Source organism: Cryptococcus neoformans (assembly GCF_000091045.1).
Source record: "Cryptococcus neoformans var. neoformans JEC21 chromosome 7 sequence".
NCBI classification, from domain to species: domain Eukaryota; kingdom Fungi; phylum Basidiomycota; class Tremellomycetes; order Tremellales; family Cryptococcaceae; genus Cryptococcus; species Cryptococcus deneoformans.
The window spans coordinates 932,221-955,898 of NC_006692.1; the positions used below are offsets into that span (position 1 = coordinate 932,221).

Here is a 23,678-nt window from a genome sequence, read left to right on the forward strand (position 1 = left end):
GTACTATTTAATTGTCAGTCAGTCGCGACCTAAAATTATAGTCCATCTTACCTTGATACCTAACAGACGCGTGAACTCTGTGACTATGGGCATTGCCGCTAATCGCTCTGTGTTGTCGATTTCCGTCTAAATGCTGACTTCTAGTTTAGCACCACCTATAGTAGTCAAGCGTGGTCAATGTATATGGGTAGAGTGAATGGTGCAGCTGTATTGTACATTATACATGGGATCAGCGCTCGTATCAATAAGTATTTATATACTCGCACCGCTCGGAAGATGTTGCTTGTAACCAGTCCCCGGATATCGCCGGGTGTGTTAACCGGAGAATGGTGACGACGAAAAAGTCTGTCCAAGTGTCCGTTCGTCGGTTGCATATATACACTTTTTTGTGGAATATCACTTACTTATACAACCTATAGTAGTACTTTTATTGCATTACCACGATCATGCGACGAAGTGGTCTTCTAGTAATGATGGTAGTAGAATTGGTATCCCCATGTACTGGTAAAGCTAAAGCTATACTTGTCTAGATGCTCCTGGTTGGAGGAATGATAACCGACCGGTGGTAGGTACTGACTACAGTCTAATGGGCAAGTGATTGGTGAGATCCAAGAACTTGGACAGACTGAACACCAGAACAGGAGACTACGACGATGATAACTTCCTGCGATTCATGCACACAGAAAATGTCGGTATCTTGTATAATACGAGTAGTCTGTCCAAAAAAAGCAAAAAAACATGTCTGATCAAAACTCTCACACACTGTCACTATTAACATCGTTATCCATATATTTGTAATGAAGACGCTAATAACCCATATCGAAGATGTTCACAGACAGTTCCGTTCATTGTAGGCCCTTTGATCCACGTTAAAGCTACATATTGTATTCGCCTTATGTGAAGCATTCCATAAATCGATCCGATTAACCTAACGCTAAAACAGCTTTTCGTTTACGAACAGAGAGGCTCAACAGCTGAAGATAGGTTGTCAGCTTTGTATTGTAAGTTACAGTGCATTTACTGACATATTTCACCAGCTCATAGATACGTCGCTGGGCTACAAACATGAAAGCAGCCGTGAGAACCGATTGAAGGAGCTTGAGTGTCAGCCCAGCGTACAGGCCTGGAAAACGTCAAAGACATGTAAGTTTCTAAAAAAAGTCTGATGATTTCTCTTTGACCTACCGGAGACTCCTTCGGCTCGTAGAATGTGCAAAATTGCTCTTAAAGAAGACTTGTATTGGTGGGTGGCAGCTTGCTAGAGTTCACGTAAGCAGTATCCATGATAACGTATTATCCAAGCTATACAGGAGCTTGTGACACATACAAGACGGGACTTGACCACGATCTGACACCGATTTCAGTTTGCGATATTACAGTAAGGGAGGAGCAATTTAGCTCACGTATGGATATGTACAGCTGGTCGCAACGAGCTTGCTTGCCGCACCCAGAATGAAAAAGTCCCAATCACTGAGCGAGCTTCTGCCCAAAGCTGTTTTCCCAACAGGAGTGGCACCATGCGATAGGAATCTGTACCTAAGGAGAGCAGCCACTAGTCTTTCAAACGTGGTATACTACTCGCGGTGAGTTCTTAGTATACTCCGCATCCAGGGCAGGAGTTAATAATTACCTGAATCACTGGGTTGACAACCAGCACCAAAGCGGGTCCGATACCTCGCCATAAACCCTTGATACCTTCTTTCTCGATTATGCCCTTAGCTACTTGCGCGGCTGATGGCTTGATATCTGGCTTCCCATCTGCCTTAGACGAAGGGTCTGCAGTATATGTAGCTTGAGCAGTCTGTATAGTCCAGACAGGGTTAGTGGCAATCGTAGTGATCGAGCCTGCAAGGATCCCAGGTAAGCTACATCCTGCTCGAGGATGGAATCAAGTTGCTTACCTGCTACCAAGCCAGCAAAGATGCCTTCTATAGTAGTTAAACCACCGTTGGAGGCTGGGGTTTTACTTCTACGACGAATCAAAGCTGAACGCATCTCTTCGTCTACCAATAGTCAGATATTCACTAGATGCAGCTGAATAACCTTTCTATAAACTCACAAAAAGCATAGTAAACGCCATTCGTGAGGGCAATACCAAAAAGAGAACTGCCCAGACCTGAATACAATCCTGCTATACCTTCCTCTCCGTAGGCTTTGGACAGCGCTTCTTTGGCGGTCTGACGGAAGTCAATGTAAGCGATGTTTCTGTAAAATGATTGGTACGAAGACGATGGAGACCCACGATGTGTTCCTTCTTGGTTTGAACAGCGGCGCGAGTGGAAAGGGTTACCAGTGGGCTTAATGAAAGACAATCAACCGTAGATCCACGTCCTCAGTAGCGACAATAGTGCTCACTAGGTCAGTGCCTGCGAGTGACAAGTGATCAGTGACTGTAGCACGATGATTGATATGATCACAATGAGAGATCGACTTACCATCGCAGCGCATCCTCCCACGGAGCCTGCAAAAGCATGAATAACAGAGTCGCCCATGTTGAGATCCTGGGAGAATGGCTTATTGTGGGGAGAAGCAGAAAAATGGGCGATTATTGCCTGTTTGATTTTTCACAGAGTTTGATGTTATGGGAGGAAATTCCTGGGGATAGATGCGAAGCTGTTTTAAGACTGCACGAACGGACGGCAAGTTATGATGATCTGGAAAAAGAAGAACGAAAAAGCAGTGAGGTGTGCGGTAATTGTAGGTGTGTTACTGCTACATACTATCTCCCTGCCTGGTCACGATGTCTGCTATATATTATTGCCTAATGATAATTACACGGCGACCCACCGGCAACTGCCTTATGATGTATCGTCCTCCTATCACACCTACGCATCGGCTAATAGATGGGGTTTAAAGTAACCGGGAATTATTACGTAATGGCGTTTAGCAGGATCACAGAACTGGATGTAGCTCGGACCGCCGAGTTCAGGAGTCGGGAAGACAAACATCTGATACCACCAGCCGTCAGACGCCAGTATCAGCTCCGTCCGCAGCCCGCTGTGGGAGGGAAGAGGAGACGTTCCAAATTCCATCAGATCTGTGTTCCCAGCCGTCACGGAGAAAGCACTGGACACATGGATCGACCCGTATGAAAATCAAAGATCACTAGTTACACGCAACCCTTTTCATGCAGCGCCTCACATCATCTTCATTTCCCAACTCTCAGCATCCTTCTCCGTGTATACACCATTGCCCCCATCAATATACTTACGTCAGCTCGACAATTGCTGTCGTCTGTCCCATTTCACTATGCTTTCACGCATCCAGCTAGCCGCTGCTCTGATTGGTGAGTCAGTTATCACAGCCTTTGTCACATATAAATAGACACTTACTATCTTCTTGGTTAGAATACGATAATGACGATGACCTGGTGGCCAATATTCCATCTCAACCTCCTCGCAACTGGAGAGACTCCGCCATCTTCACACCTTTCATACAGACTCAGCAGGAGGAGCGTCGCCGCAAAATCCTAGCTCAACCACCTCCAGTATTGCCCGGTGTTTCATGTCAAGAAACGGGTACTTCAAATAACAACGAAAAACATCCAGCGCCGCGATCATACAAGGGAATTACTGAAGATCCGGAAGAAAATATTGCCGATAATGTGGACATCGATGTCGGTGACTGGGGACTGCCTTCACATCTCGTTTCCGAGCCAGTCAGACCTAGACAACGTGCCATCTCGCAACCACTCTCGATGCTTTCTGCTCAAAGGGCCTCCAAACCTCTTGCCCTTAAGGATGACAATTCCCCTTCTGGTCTGAGAGACAACAGCGGAAGAAGGGCGTCACTGGATCAGTACAGGACTCGCCAAGCTTGGGCAGAGCCCCAGAACCTCGATCTAGCCCTGGGACGACACACCGCCATGGGTCTCCAAGACGGCACGACTCCTCTTCCCAACTCGTCTTCACCGATTGCTACCCTTAGACCCATCACAGCAAGACAGGAACTCGATACCTTCAAAGAAAGAAATATTCCCAATGACTCAGAACCTAATCCCTTTGCCTTGCCTGCTCTTGGGCGGCAAACCGGGTCAAGATTTGATCCTGAAGAGCGGCACAGATCTAGCCTCAACTCTGCAAATGGGCTTGCAATGGGCTCTAAATTACCTAATGGCTTCACATTATCTTCTACAAACGTACCACGGCGGTGGTCAGCCTCTTCAAAAATTGAGAATTCTCTGACTGAACCAATGCCAGACTATAGCGAGATCCCCACAGCCAAGCAGTTTGGACGCCCTCTAATGCCCCCTCGATACAGCACTTCTGCTGTGACACAAATCAGCCGGAGATCCCTGCGGCCGAACGTTTTGGTTATGCCTAGCCCCTTGGCCGATTCTGAATCCCTGCATCCTGACGTAAAGGTCCCTGATGGCTTTGTTCGAGGTGATAAGCCTCTTCCAGCCGAAGCGAAAACCAAAGGGCGTAGGCCCGGACTGCCTTTGAGTCTTAGTCAGAAAACATTTAGGAGTAGTTTGCTAGTCGACGGGAAGAGGGAGGATGAAGAGTATTTTGTGGGGAGCTCTGAGATTGAAGGCGAAATAGGTGTTTCAAGCAAAGATATTACAATCGATGCAATCCAGCGGCGCTCCGGGAAGCTGTATGGGAAAAGCTTGATAGACGAGCTTGAAGCCAGGAAAGCTATGATGAAAGGGAAGCGGAGGTAAATTTCTATGCGTCCTTGAGAAAAAGCTATCTAGCTGGCTGACACGTTCTTCGTCTACGACAGGGTCTTCACAGGCGATTTTAGACCTGCGATGATGAGTCGCTCGACCATGTTCTTTGAACCTTCGTCTTTGGCTCCTCCGAGCTCGGACTTGATCGTGGATCCTAGTCATTCTACAAAAAGTCGTCCATCTACTTTCCACTCCTCTAAAGATCGACCGCTGATACAGTCAGACACTATTGATGGTGGTCAACATATGAGTCCAAGTGATTCCAATCACAGAGATGCGAAAGGACGCTCTGTTTTTGGAGTGGATCATGTTTGGGAATCGGAAATGACCAAGCTCAAGTCTAGGCTGGACGAAGGTGCCATGTCAGGAGAGGGTGAGACCCGCCGTGTATCCAAAGATTTGAGAAAGGAAGACAAGGAGGATGATGAGCACGGTGCGATAGGTACAACAGTCGACCTGAGAGAAGACAAAGCACATATAGAAGATAATTCCTTGGCAAGGCATCAGTTAATCCCACCTATCGCATCTGGCCAGGAACCTGAAGAAGACCAGTCTCTTCTACAAGACCAATCTCCTTCGCCACTCTCCGACAGATATTCTGATGAAGACGTGCCTCTTTCAAAGATTGCTCGTCGCTCGACCCCTTCAAAGGAAAGCTCATCCGCGGGCAATAAAACAGAGTTTACTCCTTCTATATCACCTCCCCTCACAGATTCAGAAGAAGAAGTTCCTCTTTCCCAACTTGCGCTCAAATATTCTAGCGCACCTTCCACGAAAGGCGACGCGGCAAGCGAAATAACGGCTCCATCAAGACTTCAACCATCCCCTTCGGCCGATGGATATGACGAAGACGAAGACGACCTCCCGCTTGCTGTACGCCAAGCCCAAGCTAAAGGTCTCACACCTCCTAGCCGGGCGGAAATCATCGAAGATGAGCTTCCCCTTGGGTTCAAGCATGTCGAGGCTGTTCAACGAAGAATGGCGCAGAGTCACATGGTCGGCGGGATGTGGGGCGACATTCAGAACGATGTCAACCGCGTAGGAACTGGGATCGGCGCTCCTAACCCATACATGATGTGGGGCGTACCCGGCCATATGCCTTTGGGCTTGCCACAGCCGCTCTTGAACTCAAGCACACCATCGATGCCTAATCTCAACGTGTTAGAAGGCAATGGAGTATTCTCCTCCCCCGCTTCAAACATAGATAATTGGCGGCAAGAGGTACGACCGCCTTCAGAGAGGGCGAGAACTGGGGACGACGGAAGAGATCAACAGGTTATCAGACATATGATCAGCTGACACTACACCCGTAATGCGAGGAAATTTGCGCAAACAAAGAGTCATTCAGCCTGCGTCGTTTAGTTTCCGGATCACCAGATCATCTCCACTCGGCCTCATCCTCTATAAAGAAGTACCTAGAAGTCGCAAATAATCAGTAATGCCACTGCCATAGTAGCCACTGCACTGTAGTAGAAAGTCTTGTCGTTTCCAGGTTCGGGGTTTCTTCTTCGGTCCTTGCATCGTCGTGAACCTAACATTTCTGCCTTAACATTCTGTAAATACTGTTGTTGTATATAGTGGACATTGCCGCTCTCTAATGATAATTAATTAAGTTGCATCCAATAATGATAGCTCTATCCGTCACACGTTCCTTCATTTGCGTAATAATCCATCAGCTTCTTATTATGAAATTACCGGGAACGGCTCAATCTACTACGGGGTATAGTGGTGCGTGGCTCATCTGCTTCCGCTCTTCAACCGTCTCGATGGATGGTGGATGATGCAGCTCCCCACTCTGCGGCGGCCGCCGCCATCGACGCATAGCCGGCCAAAATACAATTCCGAACGCGCGGAAGTAACAGCGAACAGTTTGACCATCCTTACATAGCAAGACGTCGTACGTGCCAGGGTCCAGCAGCAGCAGCAATTGGCCTTCATTTAATACACGTCGAGCGCGGCAAACCGACGATCACGCGACGAGAGCGTTGCATATGGTGGACAGCGTGCATATCCATCGCTGAAAAGACTGAAAGCGCTGTCGTGTTCATCGCCTCACCATCTCGCTGCACGGGTTTTTATATCGTTACCACCCCTTGCTCTCCTTTTTAGTCAGTCTTTTTGTGCCAAGCCCCCACATACCGCGCGGCAACCAATGGGTCGCTCTCTTTCCCCCAAGCCTACAGGCCGCAACATGCCGTACGCCCCCGCCTATCCTTCCTCGTACTCGGACCCTGAGAAAGGCCTCCCTTCATCCCCGTCCTCATTAGCCCGTCATATGCTTGTGCCGAGGAAGCCAAGATGGATCCTGGGCGGCTTGTTGATATGCGTAGTGATACTGTACTATATGACCAGTAACAAAGACGAAACGGCATGGGGTCATGGTGGATCTTGGGATGCGGAAGGCGATGATTCGAGGGCCGGTTCGAAACCTTCAGACGACAAAAGTGAGAGCCCCACTTACAGTGACTACATTGTCGACGCCCACGGGAACCACTTTGTCAAGGGATGGCAACAGCCCATCACGCCCATGCACCCAGATGTCGACCTCCTTCCACGCGCACCTTCCATCTTCCCTTATCTCAACGTCTCCGAGTCCGAGCTGCCCGAAGAAAAGATATATCCCGATTCCGATCTTCGTTTGATCATTTCTCAGCCACCGGATCTGCCTGAAGAGCATTCCAATAGCATGCCAGAGGATGCATGGTCCCAAAAATGGAGTGGACCAACGGTCTGGGATCAGCCCAAAGGAGAGATGAAAAGAGTCCAGTGGGAAGGGTTCGCCGGTGGAAGGGACCGTTGGGAAAGCGAGAATGATAGAAAGGTCAGGGAGGAAAGGAAGGAAGCGGTGAAGAGAGGTTTCAAACATGCCTGGGAAGCTTATAAACGCCATGCTTGGGGTAAGTTTAAGCAGTGACTGGTACATTGCATCTAATAGAGCTGACAAAATATACGAATAGGACACGACGAAGTCAGACCAGTTTCGTTGACACATTCAGATCCCTTCAATGGGTAAGATTCCTTACTACACTTTTGAATAAGTGCTGATTGTATGATGTAGCTGGGGGGCTACCATTGTCGACTCTCTTGACACGTTGCTTCTTATGGGCTTTTCAAATGAGTACAATCTATGTCGCCCACATGTTAATCAGCTCAATTTCCATTGGGTTAATGGGCGCGATTGGAACGACGGATACGTTTCGGAGGAACTAAGCGGCAGCGGTGAGGTGTATGCTCTCAATCGTGATAAAACTGTCGGTCTGGCTGTATTTGAGACCGGTATCAGGTACCTTGGCGGTCTTCTTGGAGCTTATGACCTTTCCGGCGATGATCTTCTTCTTGAAAGGGCTGTAGATCTGGCAGATATTCTGAGCACCGCTTTCAAGACAGGCTCAGGTCTACCGGCCGGCCGGATGGACCCTGGTACAAAAGATGAGATGATTCGGCTGGGCACTGTTTCGTTGGCCGAAGTAGGCAGTATGTCGCTTGAGCTCATTCGCTTGTCTCAAATAACCAAAGATCGTAAATGGTTCGATCTCGCACAAAGAGCGATGGATTATATCCATGAACGAGTTATCCCCCGCGGCACCCATTCTCCTCTGATTCCTATGTGGTTCCAACCCGATGCTCCTCTGACCACTTCGATGCACGGCGGCCTCACCTTTGGTGGCCTTGCCGATTCTTATTACGAGTACCTTATCAAGACGTACAAACTTTTGGGCACTAGCGAAGTCTCACAAGTGTGGCGAGATGTATATGAGCGCTCAATTGACAAAGCCAAGGAGACCCTGTATGTCGACATTGACATTGTACCCGGTCGCAATATTCTAGCAGTTGGTAAGCTTGAGAATGGGAGACTCATTCCAGAGCTCGAACATCTCACATGCTTCATCGGTGCTATGCTTGGTCTTGGAGCGAAACTTCTGGACAGGCCTGGTGACATGCGGGATGCTGAGAGAGTCACCGCATCGTGCTATTGGCTCTCAGCAGATACGCCAACTGGTCTTCAGCCTGAAGTTGTCGAATGGTATGCTCCCCATGAAACCTCGGCCATGTACGAGAATGTTTCGATATCTGGTGGCGGTAGGCACCACCCCCTGATTTTCAGCGAGGACGAATCTAAAGACAGAGATGGGATGTACAGGGATAGAAACGGTGTCTTAAGGTGGACTGAGGACAATGAGCCCGTTTTATACACCGATCGCGAGAAAAAGAAGAACGGACAGACACCTATCAAATATGCCCAGAGACTGAAAGGCACGCCTACCGGCGCCAGAAAAGTATCGACCCGAGGCCTCAACCGACCTGAAACCATTGAGTCGATATTTTACATGTAAGTTTTTTTTTTTTATTGGTTCGCATCTGAAAAGCACTCACTCCTCCGCTGCAGGTATCGTATCACTGGCGATCGTAAATGGCAAGAGAAGGGATGGAAGATGTTTACATCATGGATGAACGCTTCCACAGTGGATGGGGGATTCAGTAGTGTCGAAGATGTCACAAAGTTGCCTGTAAGATTCGGTGACAACATGGAAAGCTTTGCTCTGGCGGAAACGTTCAAGTAGGTTTCTGCTTGCAAAAATATAGTACCTGGAAGTACACTTACAAGTCCGTCTTAGATATCATTTCCTACTTCAATCAGAGCCGGATGTCCTTTCTTTGGATGACTATGTGCTCAACACGGGTGAGTTCTGTAGTTTTTGCCAGGCCCCCACCGAGAAGCTGACTGATCGTCTTCAGAGGCCCATCCTTTCCTCACCAACCCCAAGCTTGATCCTAAAGCTCACACGACTCACACTCGCTTTTGGTCACCCCCTCCTTCACAGGATCTTGGAGTGCGAGGACAAGGTACCAATGCCCAAAAGTTTGCCCGTCTTGAGGTCATTGAGCGGGCTTCATTGCCTTTCCTTCCTGCCCCTCCTCAGAATGCTCCTGGGGGAGGCGGCGGAAGAGGAATGGGCGGCGGAGGAGGAAAACCTGGGGTTATTCCGAAACTTCCTCCAGAGATTTTAAAAAAGTTAAATCAGTGATTGAAAGAGGGAAGATGGAAGAAGGGTAGTTCGCCCTATCGCTGGTCGATCAAGGAGGATGTGCAATGAATGTATCCACACCAAAGCCGTAGCTGACCACAATGATTATGGACTCATACATGCATTGATAGATGTGGCGTGCTCTTCTTATAAGCGACTATTCCAAGCTGCTAAACCCTATTTACTGTACTACTGCAGTAACTTTCTCATTTTCCTTTGGCTCCACCTGGTTGGTACTCTTCTTCTTAACAAGCAGTCGTTCCTTTGCAAGTTGAGCCATCATTTCCATCAAAGCGGCCGCTTCCTTGTCATACTTGTCCCATGGTTTGTGCAGCCATCCAAGTATTACCTGTCGCTGGCGCCTTTGTGCCTCGTGCAACATCCTTTGGTCTTCTTTATCCCGCAAACTTGTCTCTTCTGTACCCAAAGCAAGGTACTGCTCTTTGGTGAGAGGACCAAAAAGTTTGGGAGAAGCACTTCTTGCCATGGGTGTGGAGGACGCGGCGTGAGGAAGAGACATGTTGATCTTTCTAGGACTTTGTGGATGTGCCTCCTCGAGATAGGCAGCAATCTTGGCTCGCTCCTTTTCCATACGTTGCTGCTCATAGTTCTTTCTAGGTACCCCTGCCTTTTTCTGCTGCTCAGCCAAAAGCATTTTCATATTCGCGCTAGGCAAGAGGACGGATAGGCCTTCAAAGTCACCTTCTCGGAGCTGTTCTCTGAGCAAACGGTCATTACGAGCTTGCTGCTTTGTCATGGGGCCAATAAAAAGCTGCTTGAGAAAAGAAAAGTGCTGATTCAGTTTTTCGTCAATGATCTTATCCTTTTCCGCTTGGAGTTTCTCGATTTCCTCATCCGCCTCTTGGGTCCTCGGGCCGTGCGGTTTAGGGAACCAAACAGGAGCAAAACAGTTGGGGAATTTGTCCAAACTTTTCTGTGCCTCTTCAACACTGTGCAATTCCTTTTCGAGCTCAATGATCATCTGGTCGTGGTTCCAAACGGCGTCTTGTCCTGGCAGATAGAGATTGCTGGCTTGTTCCCGGCGGAGCATGGTAATGACATAGCGCAGAGCATAAGCATGATGAGCGCGAAGAGCGGCGTAAGAAGGCGCAGGGTCCATGGATGAAGACTTGTTCACATGAGAAGGGCCTATCGTCGAAAGCGTACCGGATGGGAGAAGTGAAGCGGTGGGAGTGGTGGGAGTCAAAGGAGGAGAGGCGAGGTAGGTGTATCTAGCAGGATGGGAGTGTTTGGGTAGAGACACAACGCAAGCGGCCATGATGCAGTGAAGGATTTTCTGATTGGGGAAGTTGAGGGGTTATTTACTAATGTCGTGATTGAGTGGTGGTCTGAGTAGGCGATGTTGGGTAGTATTGAGAGAGCGGAGAGTGGCGATCGTTGAGCACTTGGTTGTCTGAGAGTTAGAGGTAGAGTTAGAGTTAGAGTGATGTGTGATGGGTTGGATGGTGGTGTAGCCATGTAAGACCGCTGCTTTCTCTGATGATATAGCTTTTGTCGAGTCAGTCCTATCCTTTCACGTCATATCACTTGAGTCAGTGGCTCCTTTCCTTTGATATGTATCTGGAAGTATATCTGTCACCACCGATGGCTGATCCATTATGCGATATGTGTGGTCTGCTTCGACGCAAGTTGGTTTCAGCAGGGCATGAAACAACAGGGAGGAGCCCATTTTGCAAACAATCATGTGGCTATCGATAAGCTTATGCCGAACCGGAACACATTACAAAGTTTTGTTGGAAAGGAACTGTTTGAGAGGCTATTGGGTACATTTCCCAGGATCCTAACTCGGGAGGGTTCTTTCTACACGGTGAAACGAGGCATAAACAAAAGAAAGAGAGAAAACAAAAGGTCAATGTACTGTTCTTTTGCGTGATGCTAACATGGTATGAGACGTCAGCTTTATCAACCAGAACCTTTTTTTTAGATTTTTCGTCAAGCCCCACCACTAACCTTCTTTGCTACTATCATCATACTCGCTGGCTTTCCTTTTCATCAAACTTGTGAATTTTTCCTCGTTCCCGTCTTCAGATTTACTTGCGGATGGCAAGGATGAAGAGTCAGTCTGCGACAATTGATCAACCAGCAAGTCAGCTTCGGACAAATCAATAGGTGAGAAAGGGTCTTACTAAAATAAGACTGGCGTCTCTGACATCGTTGCTGTCTTCGACATCCTCGAGCCTTGTCTCAAAATCGGCTATTCTTCCTCGTTCAACATCAAGGTCGAATTGGAGAGAAGCGATTGTTTGCTGAGATTGTGTCATGCTGGCGACAAGGAAGGAGACTGGTACAGGAATTGTCAGCAGGGAATGTCGTGCCAGGACCAATTAAAAATGGCCCACTTTGCTCTGATTGCTGAGAAATTTGTTGTTTCAACTGGTCAATTTGAGTTTGTTGATCGCCGACCAGCCCTCCCAGCTCTATTTACAACAACGACTCGTTAGATTTTTTTTCCCAAGGATACTTGTTTTGGCTCTTTACCTTGAAGACCTTGCACTCCGTTTTGCCGTGTCTCCTCATCCTCGTCATTCGCTTCTGCTTCCTCGATACCGGTCAATGTTATTTCACCGCTCATCATACTCCTTTCCCATTCCATTGCTGCATCCATCTTTCGTTTCAGGGCCGGTACTGGGGGGCTTTTGACCAAAGCGGAAGGTGATTCTGCTGTCCTTGGTGGGGTATCTACGGTTTGAGAGAATTTGCTGTAGTAGTGCGCTTCAAGTTTCGTTAAGCGATTGTCCAGAGAAGAGACTATTACACATGTATAAGTAAGGCGTGATAGTCCCATACTATACACAACATTTGACATACTTTTATCCCTGTTGACCTGGGCATTGCAGTCCACTCTCTTTTCCAGCCCCTTGATCTTCTTCTCCATGAGATCATCCTTTTTTGCGACTTTGATCGTTTGATCCTTGGCAGGGGGATGATTGCTCTTGTTTGCCGAGTCGTCGAGGAGAGCCATGCCCTTGATGCCGAGGGGGCCCTTAATGCCGAGGGGAGCCGTATCCGGGCATGCAGTTCTGGGAATGGATGACTTGGATAAGCTTCTTGTGGACATGGGGTTGGGCAGTGGTCTGGTGTTTTCCTTGGAGGGCATGGCGTGGGCGAGCGGTGGATACCTGTTCGTATAAGCCTGCGTGAAACGAAACAATCAAGGTGAAGATGTTTGTTTACATGGTTCCTGGACAGGTGGGCGGCCCGGTGAGCGGCGAGGGCCGCCGTGTTCGGCCGGCGGGCGGGGGGAGATGGGTGCGCAGTGTCTGCGGAATGGACAATTTTATCGTCTCCCGGCGTAGTTTTTCCTCAGCAGGCCGCCGCAGCCCCGTTCCCATGCACTGTTTCCTATATATTCTCCCCCCCCCTTTCCCCCCCCCCAGGCTTTCCCACTCATCATTATGCGTTCTCTCGCCATCCTTCCCCTTGTCACCGCCGTCGCCATGGCAGACAGGCTCCTCAACCCCGCTCCCCAGGTATTCTTCCCGGACCCCGACGATGCCCTTCACCCAGATTGGCCACACAGACAGTCCGCGCTTGGCTGGGATACCTTGGGCCGCATAAACGGCGATGTCGCCATTGGAGGCGGTGTCGGCTCTTGTGGAGGTGTCTGCGTCTTGACTCCAGAGGTCATGGAGGTTGGTACACTGGGATAAAACGAGTCGTGTGTGCATTGTGGAAGCTGACTACCTATCATTACCAAAGGGTCCATTCTATCTTGATTACCATATCGAACGCAGCAACGTAAGATGACGCCCCTGTGGTACTCGGGCGAAGCATGATACTGACGAGAACTATGACAAAAGATCACCGAGGGTTTGCCCGGTATCCCACTGACCCTCGTCTTCCACGTCTTCTCCGTCTCTTCTCACCTTTCCGACCCTACTCTCCCGCACTCCACATGCGAGCCTCTTCCCAGCGCTTGGATTGACATTTGGTCATGTGACGCTGTAGATGGCGTCTATTCTGGGTATGGTAAAGCTGCAGAAGGGCCAGGACCTGGTGGACCTGGTGGACCAGGCGGACCAGGCGGGCCACGCAAGGGACCCCATGGCCCAGGCGGACCGGGCGATCATGACCGTCCTATGCATCAAGAGCCTATCAATGTGGGTTTGCCCCATCTGGTTTCTATTATTTATACGAAAAGACGCGTGCTCAAATGTTTCTTTTTAGAACTCGACCTTTCTTCGAGGTTTCCAACAGACCAACGAAGACGGCATCGCCACGTTCCACACTATTTACCCCGGATGGTACCCTGGGCGTACTGTCCATCTCCACCTCAAGACGCATCCCCCATCTTGGGGCCACCACCCCGATTCATCCAACGCGACGCATGCGCATACTACGCAAATCTTCTTCCCTCAAGAAATGAACGACCGCGTGGCCAAGCACCCTGTGTACGCCCCGAATGGGGCCAGCAGGGTTCCCAATGACAGGGACGGGTTGTTTAATGAAATGAAGGGGGCGAGTATGGCCAAGATTGAGTATGCTGGGGAAGATTTGGATGAGGGTATTATTGCGCATGTGGGTTTAGGAATTGATAAATGGTGGTAAATAGAAAAGCCAAATGCTTTTGCGTAATAAATGTATCGAAAGAGCCGTTCTAATTATCTGTTTTTATTTTAATTTATTTTTTAATTTCCATACCGTACGATGAATTGTCATGCTGCTGTCAAAAACTTTTCAAACCGACTAGAAGATAACAACAAGGAACAAGAATGAAATGCAAAGGAAAAAAGGGGTATGCTCAAAACTCGACCTCTTCCCAATTGTTAAACTCGAATCCATCCTCCAACGACTCGTTTTCCGCTTCAAACTTGGTCTCCTCTTCGCCGTCGACGTCCATGTCTCCCCACCTTTGTAAACCAATGACTGGGGCACTTGCTGCCTTTTGCCAACCAAGTTTCCTTTTTCCGACAGGCAACCCCTTGAATGGCCTAGCAGCTGTGGTCGTGACATCGGGGACGTCGGCGCTGCTGCTTGACCCGGGGAGGGGACCGAAAAGCTCGGGATGCGTGATTGCAGGGGAGGTGAATACGGGCGGGAAGACGGACTCGACGGTGTTAAAGGTCACAGACGGCCGAAGCTCGTCTTCCTCATCTTGGTCGATATCGTCGGTTTCTGTATCGCTGCCATCCGGCTCGGCCGGGGAAGACCTCCTCTTCCGCGAGGGGACAAGCGTCGCGTCTTCACTCTTTGTACCTTTTCCAAAGCCGACTTTAGCCTTGAGACTCGCTTGCTGGAAAACCTCCTCGACCTCGCCGTCGGGACCGAATACGAGTCTCCTCGTCCTCTTGTGCTCCTCGGCGCCTTCCAACGCGAGGGCATCGACATCAGACGATGTCGAGGATGTAGAGCCAAAGGGCTGGAGCTCTCGCGCACGCATGAGTTCCTTGTTGATCACGCCTCGTGCATGCTGCATGGCATCGTGCGTCGAGGTGAAGCTGGACGCTGGAGGCGCAGCAGAGCTGCCAATGACGAGGTTCGGGACGGACTGGGTCCTGTCAAAGCTTCGATGGCCCCGTGCAACACCTGGCACAAGGCGTCAGTGATTAGCCTTGGCTTGGGCACATGGAAACTCACTCTCACGGCCGCGGCGTCCTACGTTCTGCAAGGCCATCTGCACGTCGAGAGGAATGCCGTGCTTGGCTGCGTAGATGTCTGCGGTGGTGGGAAGCGAGTTTGCTGGGCGGAGCTGTGTGCGCTTTGGCGGGCGCGCTGGCATGAGGAAGCCATCGCTGTCCCGCTGTGGCTGTGGCTGGGGGGGCATGGCGGGGGAGGGGGGAGCGGGACAAGGCGGGGAGCGTTGGAGAAGGGCAACAGCGATGCCCGGCGCGTCGCGTCGCGTGGGCAGAAATGACACGTGGGAGGCGAGGAGGGCGGGGATCGCCGCCTGGCTGTGGGAGTGGCTTATGAATGATCGCCGAGTTGTGCCACCCGTCTTTTCGCTGTCCGCTGCCCCGATGTCCCCCGCCGCCCTCGTCCCCATATGCACCCCGCTCCACCCCATCTGGGCATTCGACGTCCTCGCAGCGCATCTCCAGCACGGAACCCCGGCGGACCCGCCCTTCCACAATCCCCACGACAGCTAGTCAGTGCACCCCGTCTCGTCCCATGCTGAGCTGACGGCACACAGCGCCCTCTTTGTATCCTGGCATGTCGCCAAACCAGGCCGCAGACACGTCTTGAGGGGATGTATAGGCAACTTTTTGCCGATGCCCCTTGCGGAAGGGCTTAAAGACTACGCCTTGATCAGGTGATTGGCCGCGTTCTTGATCATATATATATCACACACTGACGCATTCGTCAGTGCCCTCAAGGACCACCGATTTTCGCCCATCAAAGCGGCCGAGCTGCCCACGCTTCTTTGCGAGTAAGCCATCGCTCGATCTCCATCACTTCCATCCTATTGACTTTTGCATTGCTCCAGCGTTTCCCTCTTGACCCCGTTCATATCCATCGCCGACCCGCTTGATTGGACACCAGGTGAACATGGCATCCACATCACCTTTACTCACCCTACCGACCATACCCGCAGCTACTCTGCCACTTATCTCCCACATATTTGTCCCGAGCAAGGATGGACCAAGGAAGAGACCGTCTTGTCGGCCATATCCAAAGCCGGCTACAAGGGCAAAGTGAAAGTGGGCGATAGAGTGTGGAAGAGGTTGCACGTCAAGATCTACGGCAGCGTCAAGGTGGAAGCCAGTTGGCAAGATTATGTCGAATGGAAACAATCAATGAGCGAGAATGTAAATGCTGAGTAGATGGTATTACTACTGTATTTAGAACTTTGTAAAGTGCTAGATTCCTGGTATATAAACTTGTCTTGTTGAATCATTACTGCATGTAATATTAAAATCACAGTTTCTCCACATCCTGTGTTTCTCGTATAGGGATGGAAGGCAAGCTATCGGCCAAGACCACCTAACCATCTCAAATTCTTTCTTTTTTAAAACCGTAGGAAGAACAGCTACATTACCGGAACCACGCCATTTCTCCAAAGACCAACGCCTGGCCTGAGAACAAGGCGCCCAGAACGAACGATAATTAGATTTATTTATTGTTTTGCGAGGCGGCGATAACCGATCCGATCTTTGACAACAAACATTTTACTTCCGTCGCTCCGCGACAAGAAGAACGTAACGCATTTGTTGCGACTAGCGTTGCGAGACAGAGCATATATCGTCGCAACATCGTTTTTTCTCCTAGTGTGGGACGAAATGGCAATCCATCAACCCCTTCTTGAACCTCTCAACTCTATAGTATCGGCATACCCTCCGCAACGGTCAAAACCTGTGCCTATCCCCGCTTCCGAGCTCGATACCAAACTGTCGCAAGCATGGGAGACGTACTCGAATGATCCTAGCCTGATCAATGGCATGGCAAAGAATCCGGATCTTATCAGAGGAGTGCTGGAACTCGTCGGAAGAGAGCTTGTTGTCCTGAGCGTTATTAATGGCCAAGTAAGTGAATAGACTGTGACGATTGAAATAATGTGCCAATGACTTATATATAAAATGTGTCGTTTGCAACAGCTGAGTGAGCCAGATGAGACTGCCAATGAAAAGGAAAAGGTTGTTTTCCAGACGGCCCTTAAGGATAGGCTGGATATCATCTTGACTTTGTACGAGACTGTGCACAAGGCTTTCCAAGGTTTGTTACGTTTTTTTTTCTTACTTTTTTTTTGGTGGTGGTTAATACAGACCGCCTGTACAGAAATACCATTCCTCGAGCCAGGAGCTCTTTTCATCCCTCTCCTTGAAGAGCTTGTCGAGCTTCTCTCTGTTGGCACATGGCGGAGTCTCTGGTCTTACGTGGAATCCCGGTCCAAGCGGTTCACCAAAGACATGCCTGCCTCCCGAGGAAAGGCTTTGCCTCTTTTGAGAACTATCAATGCCTTTCTGAGATTCCTGCCCCGAACTCCGGAAGATTTGGTGTTCAGAGGAAGAATACATCAGTTTGCGAGCTCGGTTTTCAGTGTGGCGGACAAGAGCGCGATCAATATGAGAGGCGATTATTCAGAAGTGAAGACAGTTTGGGAAGAGGAGCCAGAGATGGAGAAGATCAAGGTGGAGGAAAAGGAGGAGAACAAGGAAGGAAAGATGGATGAAAGGGCTGAAGAAGGGGGCAAGAAGGATGGCGATGTGGAAATGGAAGATGCCGAGAAGAAGGACGAACACACAGAGCATTCATCCAACCAACCAGCAGATCAATCCATGGAGCAGCCAACAGAGGACGAGCCTCCATTGACACCGGCTGCGCTACAGGAACCCGACTTTTACTCCACACTCTGGTCACTCCAACAGTATTTCTCCCATCCACCTTCTCTTGACGGCCCAGCAGTAGGCTCACCGCCCAAAACACCTTTCCAAACCTTTCGTGAAAAATCAGACTTTGTCCTCCCCCAGTTATTTGAGCAAACGAGGAAGGAAAAGGCAATGGCAGGTACGGACGATGGGTTGGGGAAGAAGAGGAAACGGCAAGTCATGGAAGGACAGGATACAGGAGGCTTCTTCCACCCTAGGTTCCTGACAGGAAAGAGGCTTTTTGAGTATGAGCTCGCCGACTCCTCATTCCGTCGCCAAATACTTGTGCAGTATTTCATTCTCTTCCAATTCCTTCTCAACCTCACCCCGGCCCACGCTGGCAAGCAAGCCTTTACGGGTGGTATGCCGAGGACGTTTATGCTGGAGCAGGCGGACGAGCAGTGGGTGAAGAGTAAAATCGGGGGCATCAAGGAAGAATTGAAGAACATAGTTGGGGGAGCCAGTTTTGAAGATACCGTGTTTAGTATCATTAGACAAGAAGCACATTACGTCGGTCTTTCTCATCGTTCCGCCTCATTTTCATCAAGACAAAACTGACCAGCGAGAACATAGGTTCAATGGAAGAATGAAGGATGTCCAGAAGGCTCTTTCGAGATCCCCGCACTTGATCCCGACTCTGCTTCCGAGCCAGCGCAAGCATGGGCAAAGCGCCTCAACCCGCCTGCGCCATACAACTTCAAGGTCGGCTCACGCCCATTATCTATGCTGTGGAACAATGGGTTCACCAATATTAATCAGCTGAAGAGACGAGAAAAGTGAGTTTTTTTTTTTCACTTTTTTTCTCGCTTTGATAATCATATGCTGAAAGGCTGACTTTGGCTGTTTAGGGCGACGACGGTGGAAGCGCTTGACGAAGAAATCAAAAGGATTGAAGAGGATGAGGAAGATGATAAGGCCATGGGTCAAGGCACACCCGAAAAGCTTGCCGCCAACAAAGAAGTAAGTTTTCATACAGTCATTGTAATAAAAACAAAATGGATGTCTACTAAATTTTACTTTATAGCGCAAGACAACATCTACTTGGCGCGCCCTTCGTCTCGCTTCTCATACATCACTAAAATTCTTCCCCAGCCTAAAAGAAAAGCGAGACGTCCATCTGTTGCTCTCTACAATCAAGAAGGCTCAGGAACCCAAAGGTTTCGCGCGCAAGGAAGCCGGAGAGGGTGAGAAGGAAGGAGGCGAAGGCGAGAATGAAAATCCTGGAGAGGGCGGCGAGTTGGAAGATGAGGATGTGCAGGAATTGAAAAAGGAAAAAGAAGGGGAAGAGAACGAGGAGAAAGAAAAGGAGGATACTGAGAATGCGGAAGAAAAAGGCCCGGCCGAATTAGAAAAGGTAGAGGAAGAGGTAAAGGAGGAGCCGATTGTTGACGGAACAAAAGTACAAGAAGTGGGTGAAGAAAAAGAAGAGGAATCCGACGATAAGGGGTCAGCAGAGGATGTCGAGATGGCCGAGAAGGAGGAACAAAACGTGAGTCTTATTTTCAATTCTTCCTTCAGCCATGTCATCTGACCACATTGACAGGTCGAGTCAAAGGCGTATGATGAAGTAGAAGCAACTGTAGTTTAAATCATCTGACATGTATTCCAAGATTTAACACGAAATATCTCTAATGTCCATCAAGGATTTGTATTATGTCAACGAACAGTATGAAATATACTATTGGGTTTTAGGTTCAGTATTCACCAGAAGAAAATTATGACAATGGGTCCTTCCCTCTTACGTCCATCGTAAACATCATACAGCTTCTATAAGCAAAGCCCTAGCTCTCCTCGCTTTCTCTTTCCTCTTCCTCGCACATGTCTTTCCGCTGCTCTGACCTCCCGTCACAACCGCTTTCTGGGTACTTGCGCTTTCCAGCGAGTAACTCGCGCCACTTACAAGCGAAGATGCAGTGCGGATAATTTCCGAAATAGATGCGCTGCTGTTTCTATTGTTGCTGAGAGCTTGAGCCCAAGGTGACATGCTAGTAGGCTCGGCCCCAGGGGAACCTGATTTTGTATACGTGTCGTCGCCTTTGGAAAACCTGTATACAGACGAAAGAGGAGAGCTGTCGAACGAGATTGCAGAAGTTTCCACGGCAATGATTTGGGAAATCATGTCATTGACAGCTGTATCACTCTGGTGGTGTGAGTGACCACTGGCGCTTACCATTGCGCTTTCACCAGTGATGGTAAAGTTTGCTTGGTAAGAAGTCGCTGACAGACTTTGACGTTTGTCATCCGACGATTCTCGCCCAAAAGAATCATTGGAACTGGTGCTGTTTGACAATATGCTAAATATCGTCGGTGCAGCAGACACCTTGGAGCCTTCGCTCTCTCCCCCTACAGTGGCTTTGGCTTGAGAAGCCGACCATCGCTGGTCAGTGTAGGAGGCGCTGACGATACTTGAACTTTGCGTGGGAGAGGTGGTTATATAGTCAACAGTGACACTCGCAGTGTTCTCGCCGGCGCCACTTCTTTGGTTGTTGTCTTTGCTTGTTTCCTCTGTACTCGCGCTGGCCGACGAGTAGGTACCATAATTGTCTTCGCCAGATCGGTTACTGTCGCTTGTCTCCCTTGCTTCTTCCGAACTCGTGGGTGCACCCGGACTGACGCTTTCATTCACTGAACTAACCCAACTACCATTGTTACCATCTGCTAAGAAGGCACTGCTTGTGCGTGCAGCCGAAGCAGCGACCACTTCAGACGCACTTGTGCTCGTTGCATCAGTGCCTTCAATGTTTTCAACAGCAGCAGTCTCGGCCCACGCGCTATTCTCAGCCGCCGGGCTATCAGTCGTCGAAGTAGAACTGAATTGCACAGCTATCATGGCATCGGCACCAGCTTCGGTGAACTGTCCAATGGTCATTCCTCCGACAGTAAAGACAAATGGCTCGTCTGAGCTTGCAGAGCTGGAAGATGCAGGCATAATGAAGGCTGCGTATGTTGTCGGCTGGTGGGAAGAGGTAGGCGTGGTAAATTGTTCAGTGGAGACATCGGACGAGCTCGGCTCAAAATATTGGGATTGAGACTGATCGGTCTCGGATGGGCTGCCATTGTCGTCGCTACCGCTGGGGGAGATTTTGCTTTCGAACGATGATGCAGAAGAGGATGATGATCCAGCTTCGTTGACGTCAGTTTGCGAGGATGACGCTTGAGCGGTGGATGAAGGCCTAGCGTCAAGGGCAGTGACGGTGACACCTCCATCTGAGCTATCAGAGCTATTCGAAGAGATGAGATAAGTGTTTGACACTATAGCGGCTGATGCGCTGGTTGGTGCACTCAGCGACTGCGAAGGAGAAGTCTGCGGTACTTCCTCAGAATCGCTCAAATTATCATCGTTACTACTTTCGTAGGCGGTGTCGGTAAGGTACGCCGAACTCGAAAGACTGGCCGTAGCCACTTGATAAGTTGAGGCATCATAAGAGGTGACACGTTGATTTTCTGATTGAACAACTGACGGAGATGCCTTCAAACTAGCGCTAGTCTGTACAGCAATGACACTGGTGTTATCGTAATCGCCATTATCGGAGGAGTAATCATTCCCATCAGTGGTAGAGAAGGAAGCGCTGTCAGAAGATTGAATCAATGTAGGTGTAGAGTCTTCCGGGTGACTAGAGCTAGCCTGATAAGCAGAAGTAGGATCGGAGGCGTACGAAGAGTCGGCCCTGGTAGGTTGTTCATTACTTTCCGATCGATAAGACGACCCTGAGGGCTGAGCTGATGATTGAAACTGACCAGATGTTTGAGGTTGGTCAGATGTTTGGGGCTGCGCAGAAGTCTGAGGCTGGCCAGAAGTTTGAGGTTGAGCAGAGGTCTCTGGCTGAGCAGAAATTTGAGCTTCAACTGTTGTCTCTTGTTGGGTAGACGAGAGTTGCTGAACTGTATCAGAGATTGGTTGAGGGGCAGGCGAGCTGGTTTGTACCGCCACCGGCTGGCCTGAAGATTCAAAGTTCGCCTGGTCCGAGTCGCTCTCCGAGGAAGTAGGCGAGCCGGAGCTGCCCACTTCGTGGAAAGTGGTCGAAGACGTCGTAAGAACGTCAACCACTTCTGAAACACTAGAAGGCTCTACAGCAGTAAGCGAAGGGGTAGCGGAATAGCTAAGTTGGTCGCTAATGACCGACTTAGGGGAAGTGACAACTGCTTTAGTTTGCGAAGCCTCATTTATAGTGGAGCTAGGAGAGGGAGAGAGAGGGCTGGAAGTCTGGACTGCCAATTGATCGGTACTTGAGGGAGCCTCCGAGGTCTCTGCTGCAGCAGAAGTCTCAGGCACAGCCGATGTGATACGGTAAACTGAAGTGACAGGAGCAGCTGAGGTCTTGGCAGCTGCAGAAGTCATTAGGATGGTAGAGCTGGCCGGCGCGGCAACCGAGGTAACATCGGCAACAGTGCTTTCGACAACATCATCGTTGTTTCCACCGGAAGCTTTGGCACCAGAGGTCAGAGTAATGGTTTGATCCCAGACTGAAGCTCCAGCGGCGTTAGATGATGGGTCAGGCAGCACGAGCCCTGATGGAAGGAGCGTTTCGGATGATCCACTGATCGTCCATATATCAGCATTTAAATGTCTGGCTTTCATTTAAAAGGTCACTTGCCAGGTTATAGTAGCATAGGTGGTAGGATCGAGTAGATTCCCGCCAGCAGTGTTGTCGTACAGCGTACCAGCACTGTCGTCCCACGTCAGATCCCTTCCCAAGAGATACATCGCCTGCATCTGGCTGAGGCCCATCACACAACCGAGACTGACCCCTCCATTAATGGCAGTTGTGTGGGCGTAGATTGCGATGCTGGAAGATGCACCATCTCCGGTAGTCGTAAGCGGCCAGGCAATGGCGGTATCACCAGAGTCTGGGCAGATGGGCATCATCGCCGAGATGGCGTTGGGTGAAGATAGGGAGGCGATTTGAGCGATAATGACACATACTGAGGTGGATGAAAGGTTAATGGTACCAGAGGATTGGGCGAGAGCTAACGGAGTAATGAAAATGAGGAAGGCGAGGGAGGTGAAAGTTAGTGAAGCTCGGGCCATTGCGATGTTGTTTCACTTATTTGTTAAAAGAATGTGATGCCACCAGAGTGGACGGATGAGATACCTATTTCTCTAAGAGACGACTGGAATGGAAGTGTATGAGTGAACAATATGTAGAGTTGGGTAAGGAAACAAGAGAAAAATCATAAATGGGTCTGCGAATCACTCACGTTGTCCTCAACTGCACAGCCCATCCTAGGAAATGAAAGATGGAGTAAGGAGAAAGAGGCTATCCAAAGGACAATCCAATGACAAAGGAAGAGATTTTTACTACATCTTCCTTGGACTGAAATTCGAAGTAGAAGCTCAAGGTGCGTCAAAGGACATTGTGTCTGCGATGAAGTTATTGCCTGAAAGGAATAGCCGATTAGGCCCGTCGACTAAGGTCGGGGGATGGATGGGGATAATTGGAGCATAGTTACAATGTTTTGTTTCTGTGTTGTCCCTCATGTGGCTCAGACGGCGCTCGCTAGGCCACATCTCCAGCCGGGGAATCCAGTGAGCTGCAACATGTTTCGAAAAAAAGACAAGAGACGTGGCCGGAAAACACATTGATTTGTCGCTTATTATTGGGGTGGAGGTGGAGGTGTTCCAAACTACCGTGGGAGAAATGTGACACCCGG

The 23,678-nt window shown here is 49.5% G+C and overlaps 10 protein-coding genes across 12 annotated transcripts in view; 5 read left to right on the forward strand and 5 right to left on the reverse strand.

Moving 5' to 3' along the window:
• CNG03300 (2-nitropropane dioxygenase, putative) overlaps positions 1–208 on the reverse strand; it is a 1,892-nt gene extending 1,684 nt beyond the window's left edge. For all 3 annotated transcript variants that reach the window (XM_572052.2, XM_572051.2, XM_572053.1), the window contains exons 1-2: positions 52–208; positions 1–3 (exon numbers count right to left, since the gene is read on the reverse strand). The exon at positions 1–3 is cut by the window's left edge and continues 16 nt beyond it. In XM_572052.2, coding sequence (XP_572052.1) covers positions 1–3; positions 52–93 — 45 coding nt within the window. In that variant the 5' untranslated portion in view covers positions 94–208. The remainder of the gene's footprint in view (positions 4–51) is intronic.
• Positions 209–665: 457 nt separating this feature from the next.
• Positions 666–2,701, reverse strand: CNG03310 (peroxisomal membrane protein, putative). The gene is made up of 11 exons (XM_572055.2): positions 2,436–2,701; positions 2,356–2,366; positions 2,243–2,297; positions 2,060–2,177; positions 1,902–2,003; positions 1,631–1,845; positions 1,404–1,574; positions 1,328–1,348; positions 1,186–1,258; positions 1,026–1,123; positions 666–974 (listed from the first exon to the last, which is right to left on the reverse strand). The coding sequence occupies exons 1-11, from the start codon at positions 2,490–2,492 to the stop codon at positions 924–926; spliced, it is 972 nt and encodes a 323-aa protein (XP_572055.1). The 5' UTR covers positions 2,493–2,701; the 3' UTR covers positions 666–923.
• Positions 2,702–2,950: 249 nt separating this feature from the next.
• CNG03320 (expressed protein) lies at positions 2,951–6,294 on the forward strand. The gene is made up of 3 exons (XM_572057.2): positions 2,951–3,286; positions 3,348–4,662; positions 4,729–6,294. Exons 1-3 carry the CDS (start codon positions 3,250–3,252, stop codon positions 5,972–5,974), a joined length of 2,598 nt encoding a protein of 865 aa, XP_572057.1. The 5' UTR covers positions 2,951–3,249; the 3' UTR covers positions 5,975–6,294.
• A 268-nt stretch (positions 6,295–6,562) lies between these two features.
• CNG03330 (mannosyl-oligosaccharide 1,2-alpha-mannosidase, putative) lies at positions 6,563–9,842 on the forward strand. Its single transcript, XM_572059.2, has 6 exons — positions 6,563–7,572; positions 7,633–7,684; positions 7,734–9,005; positions 9,063–9,233; positions 9,292–9,356; positions 9,413–9,842. The coding sequence occupies exons 1-6, from the start codon at positions 6,828–6,830 to the stop codon at positions 9,700–9,702; spliced, it is 2,595 nt and encodes an 864-aa protein (XP_572059.1). The 5' UTR covers positions 6,563–6,827; the 3' UTR covers positions 9,703–9,842.
• A 1,626-nt stretch (positions 9,843–11,468) lies between these two features.
• On the reverse strand, positions 11,469–12,854 carry CNG03335 (hypothetical protein). The gene is made up of 6 exons (XM_024658640.1): positions 12,532–12,854; positions 12,202–12,471; positions 12,063–12,140; positions 11,850–12,004; positions 11,674–11,785; positions 11,469–11,598 (listed from the first exon to the last, which is right to left on the reverse strand). The coding sequence occupies exons 1-6, from the start codon at positions 12,818–12,820 to the stop codon at positions 11,573–11,575; spliced, it is 930 nt and encodes a 309-aa protein (XP_024514560.1). The 5' UTR covers positions 12,821–12,854; the 3' UTR covers positions 11,469–11,572.
• A 237-nt stretch (positions 12,855–13,091) lies between these two features.
• Positions 13,092–14,510, forward strand: CNG03340 (conserved hypothetical protein). The gene is made up of 4 exons (XM_572061.2): positions 13,092–13,355; positions 13,423–13,461; positions 13,524–13,823; positions 13,891–14,510. Exons 1-4 carry the CDS (start codon positions 13,119–13,121, stop codon positions 14,269–14,271), a joined length of 957 nt encoding a protein of 318 aa, XP_572061.1. The 5' UTR covers positions 13,092–13,118; the 3' UTR covers positions 14,272–14,510.
• CNG03350 (hypothetical protein) lies at positions 14,304–15,500 on the reverse strand. The gene is made up of 2 exons (XM_572063.2): positions 15,301–15,500; positions 14,304–15,249 (listed from the first exon to the last, which is right to left on the reverse strand). Exons 1-2 carry the CDS (start codon positions 15,485–15,487, stop codon positions 14,465–14,467), a joined length of 972 nt encoding a protein of 323 aa, XP_572063.1. The 5' UTR covers positions 15,488–15,500; the 3' UTR covers positions 14,304–14,464.
• A 167-nt stretch (positions 15,501–15,667) lies between these two features.
• On the forward strand, positions 15,668–16,581 carry CNG03360 (conserved hypothetical protein). Its single transcript, XM_572065.2, has 4 exons — positions 15,668–15,808; positions 15,854–15,973; positions 16,028–16,090; positions 16,148–16,581. The coding sequence occupies exons 1-4, from the start codon at positions 15,681–15,683 to the stop codon at positions 16,482–16,484; spliced, it is 648 nt and encodes a 215-aa protein (XP_572065.2). The 5' UTR covers positions 15,668–15,680; the 3' UTR covers positions 16,485–16,581.
• A 294-nt stretch (positions 16,582–16,875) lies between these two features.
• On the forward strand, positions 16,876–19,663 carry CNG03370 (conserved hypothetical protein). Its single transcript, XM_572067.2, has 7 exons — positions 16,876–17,183; positions 17,256–17,373; positions 17,437–18,536; positions 18,600–18,802; positions 18,875–18,986; positions 19,051–19,515; positions 19,570–19,663. Exons 1-7 carry the CDS (start codon positions 16,941–16,943, stop codon positions 19,612–19,614), a joined length of 2,286 nt encoding a protein of 761 aa, XP_572067.1. The 5' UTR covers positions 16,876–16,940; the 3' UTR covers positions 19,615–19,663.
• Positions 19,659–23,571, reverse strand: CNG03380 (cell wall surface anchor protein, putative). The gene is made up of 3 exons (XM_024657578.1): positions 23,226–23,571; positions 22,622–23,138; positions 19,659–22,564 (listed from the first exon to the last, which is right to left on the reverse strand). The coding sequence occupies exons 2-3, from the start codon at positions 23,053–23,055 to the stop codon at positions 19,783–19,785; spliced, it is 3,216 nt and encodes a 1,071-aa protein (XP_024513252.1). The 5' UTR covers positions 23,056–23,138; positions 23,226–23,571; the 3' UTR covers positions 19,659–19,782.
• Positions 23,572–23,678: the final 107 nt, after the last annotated feature.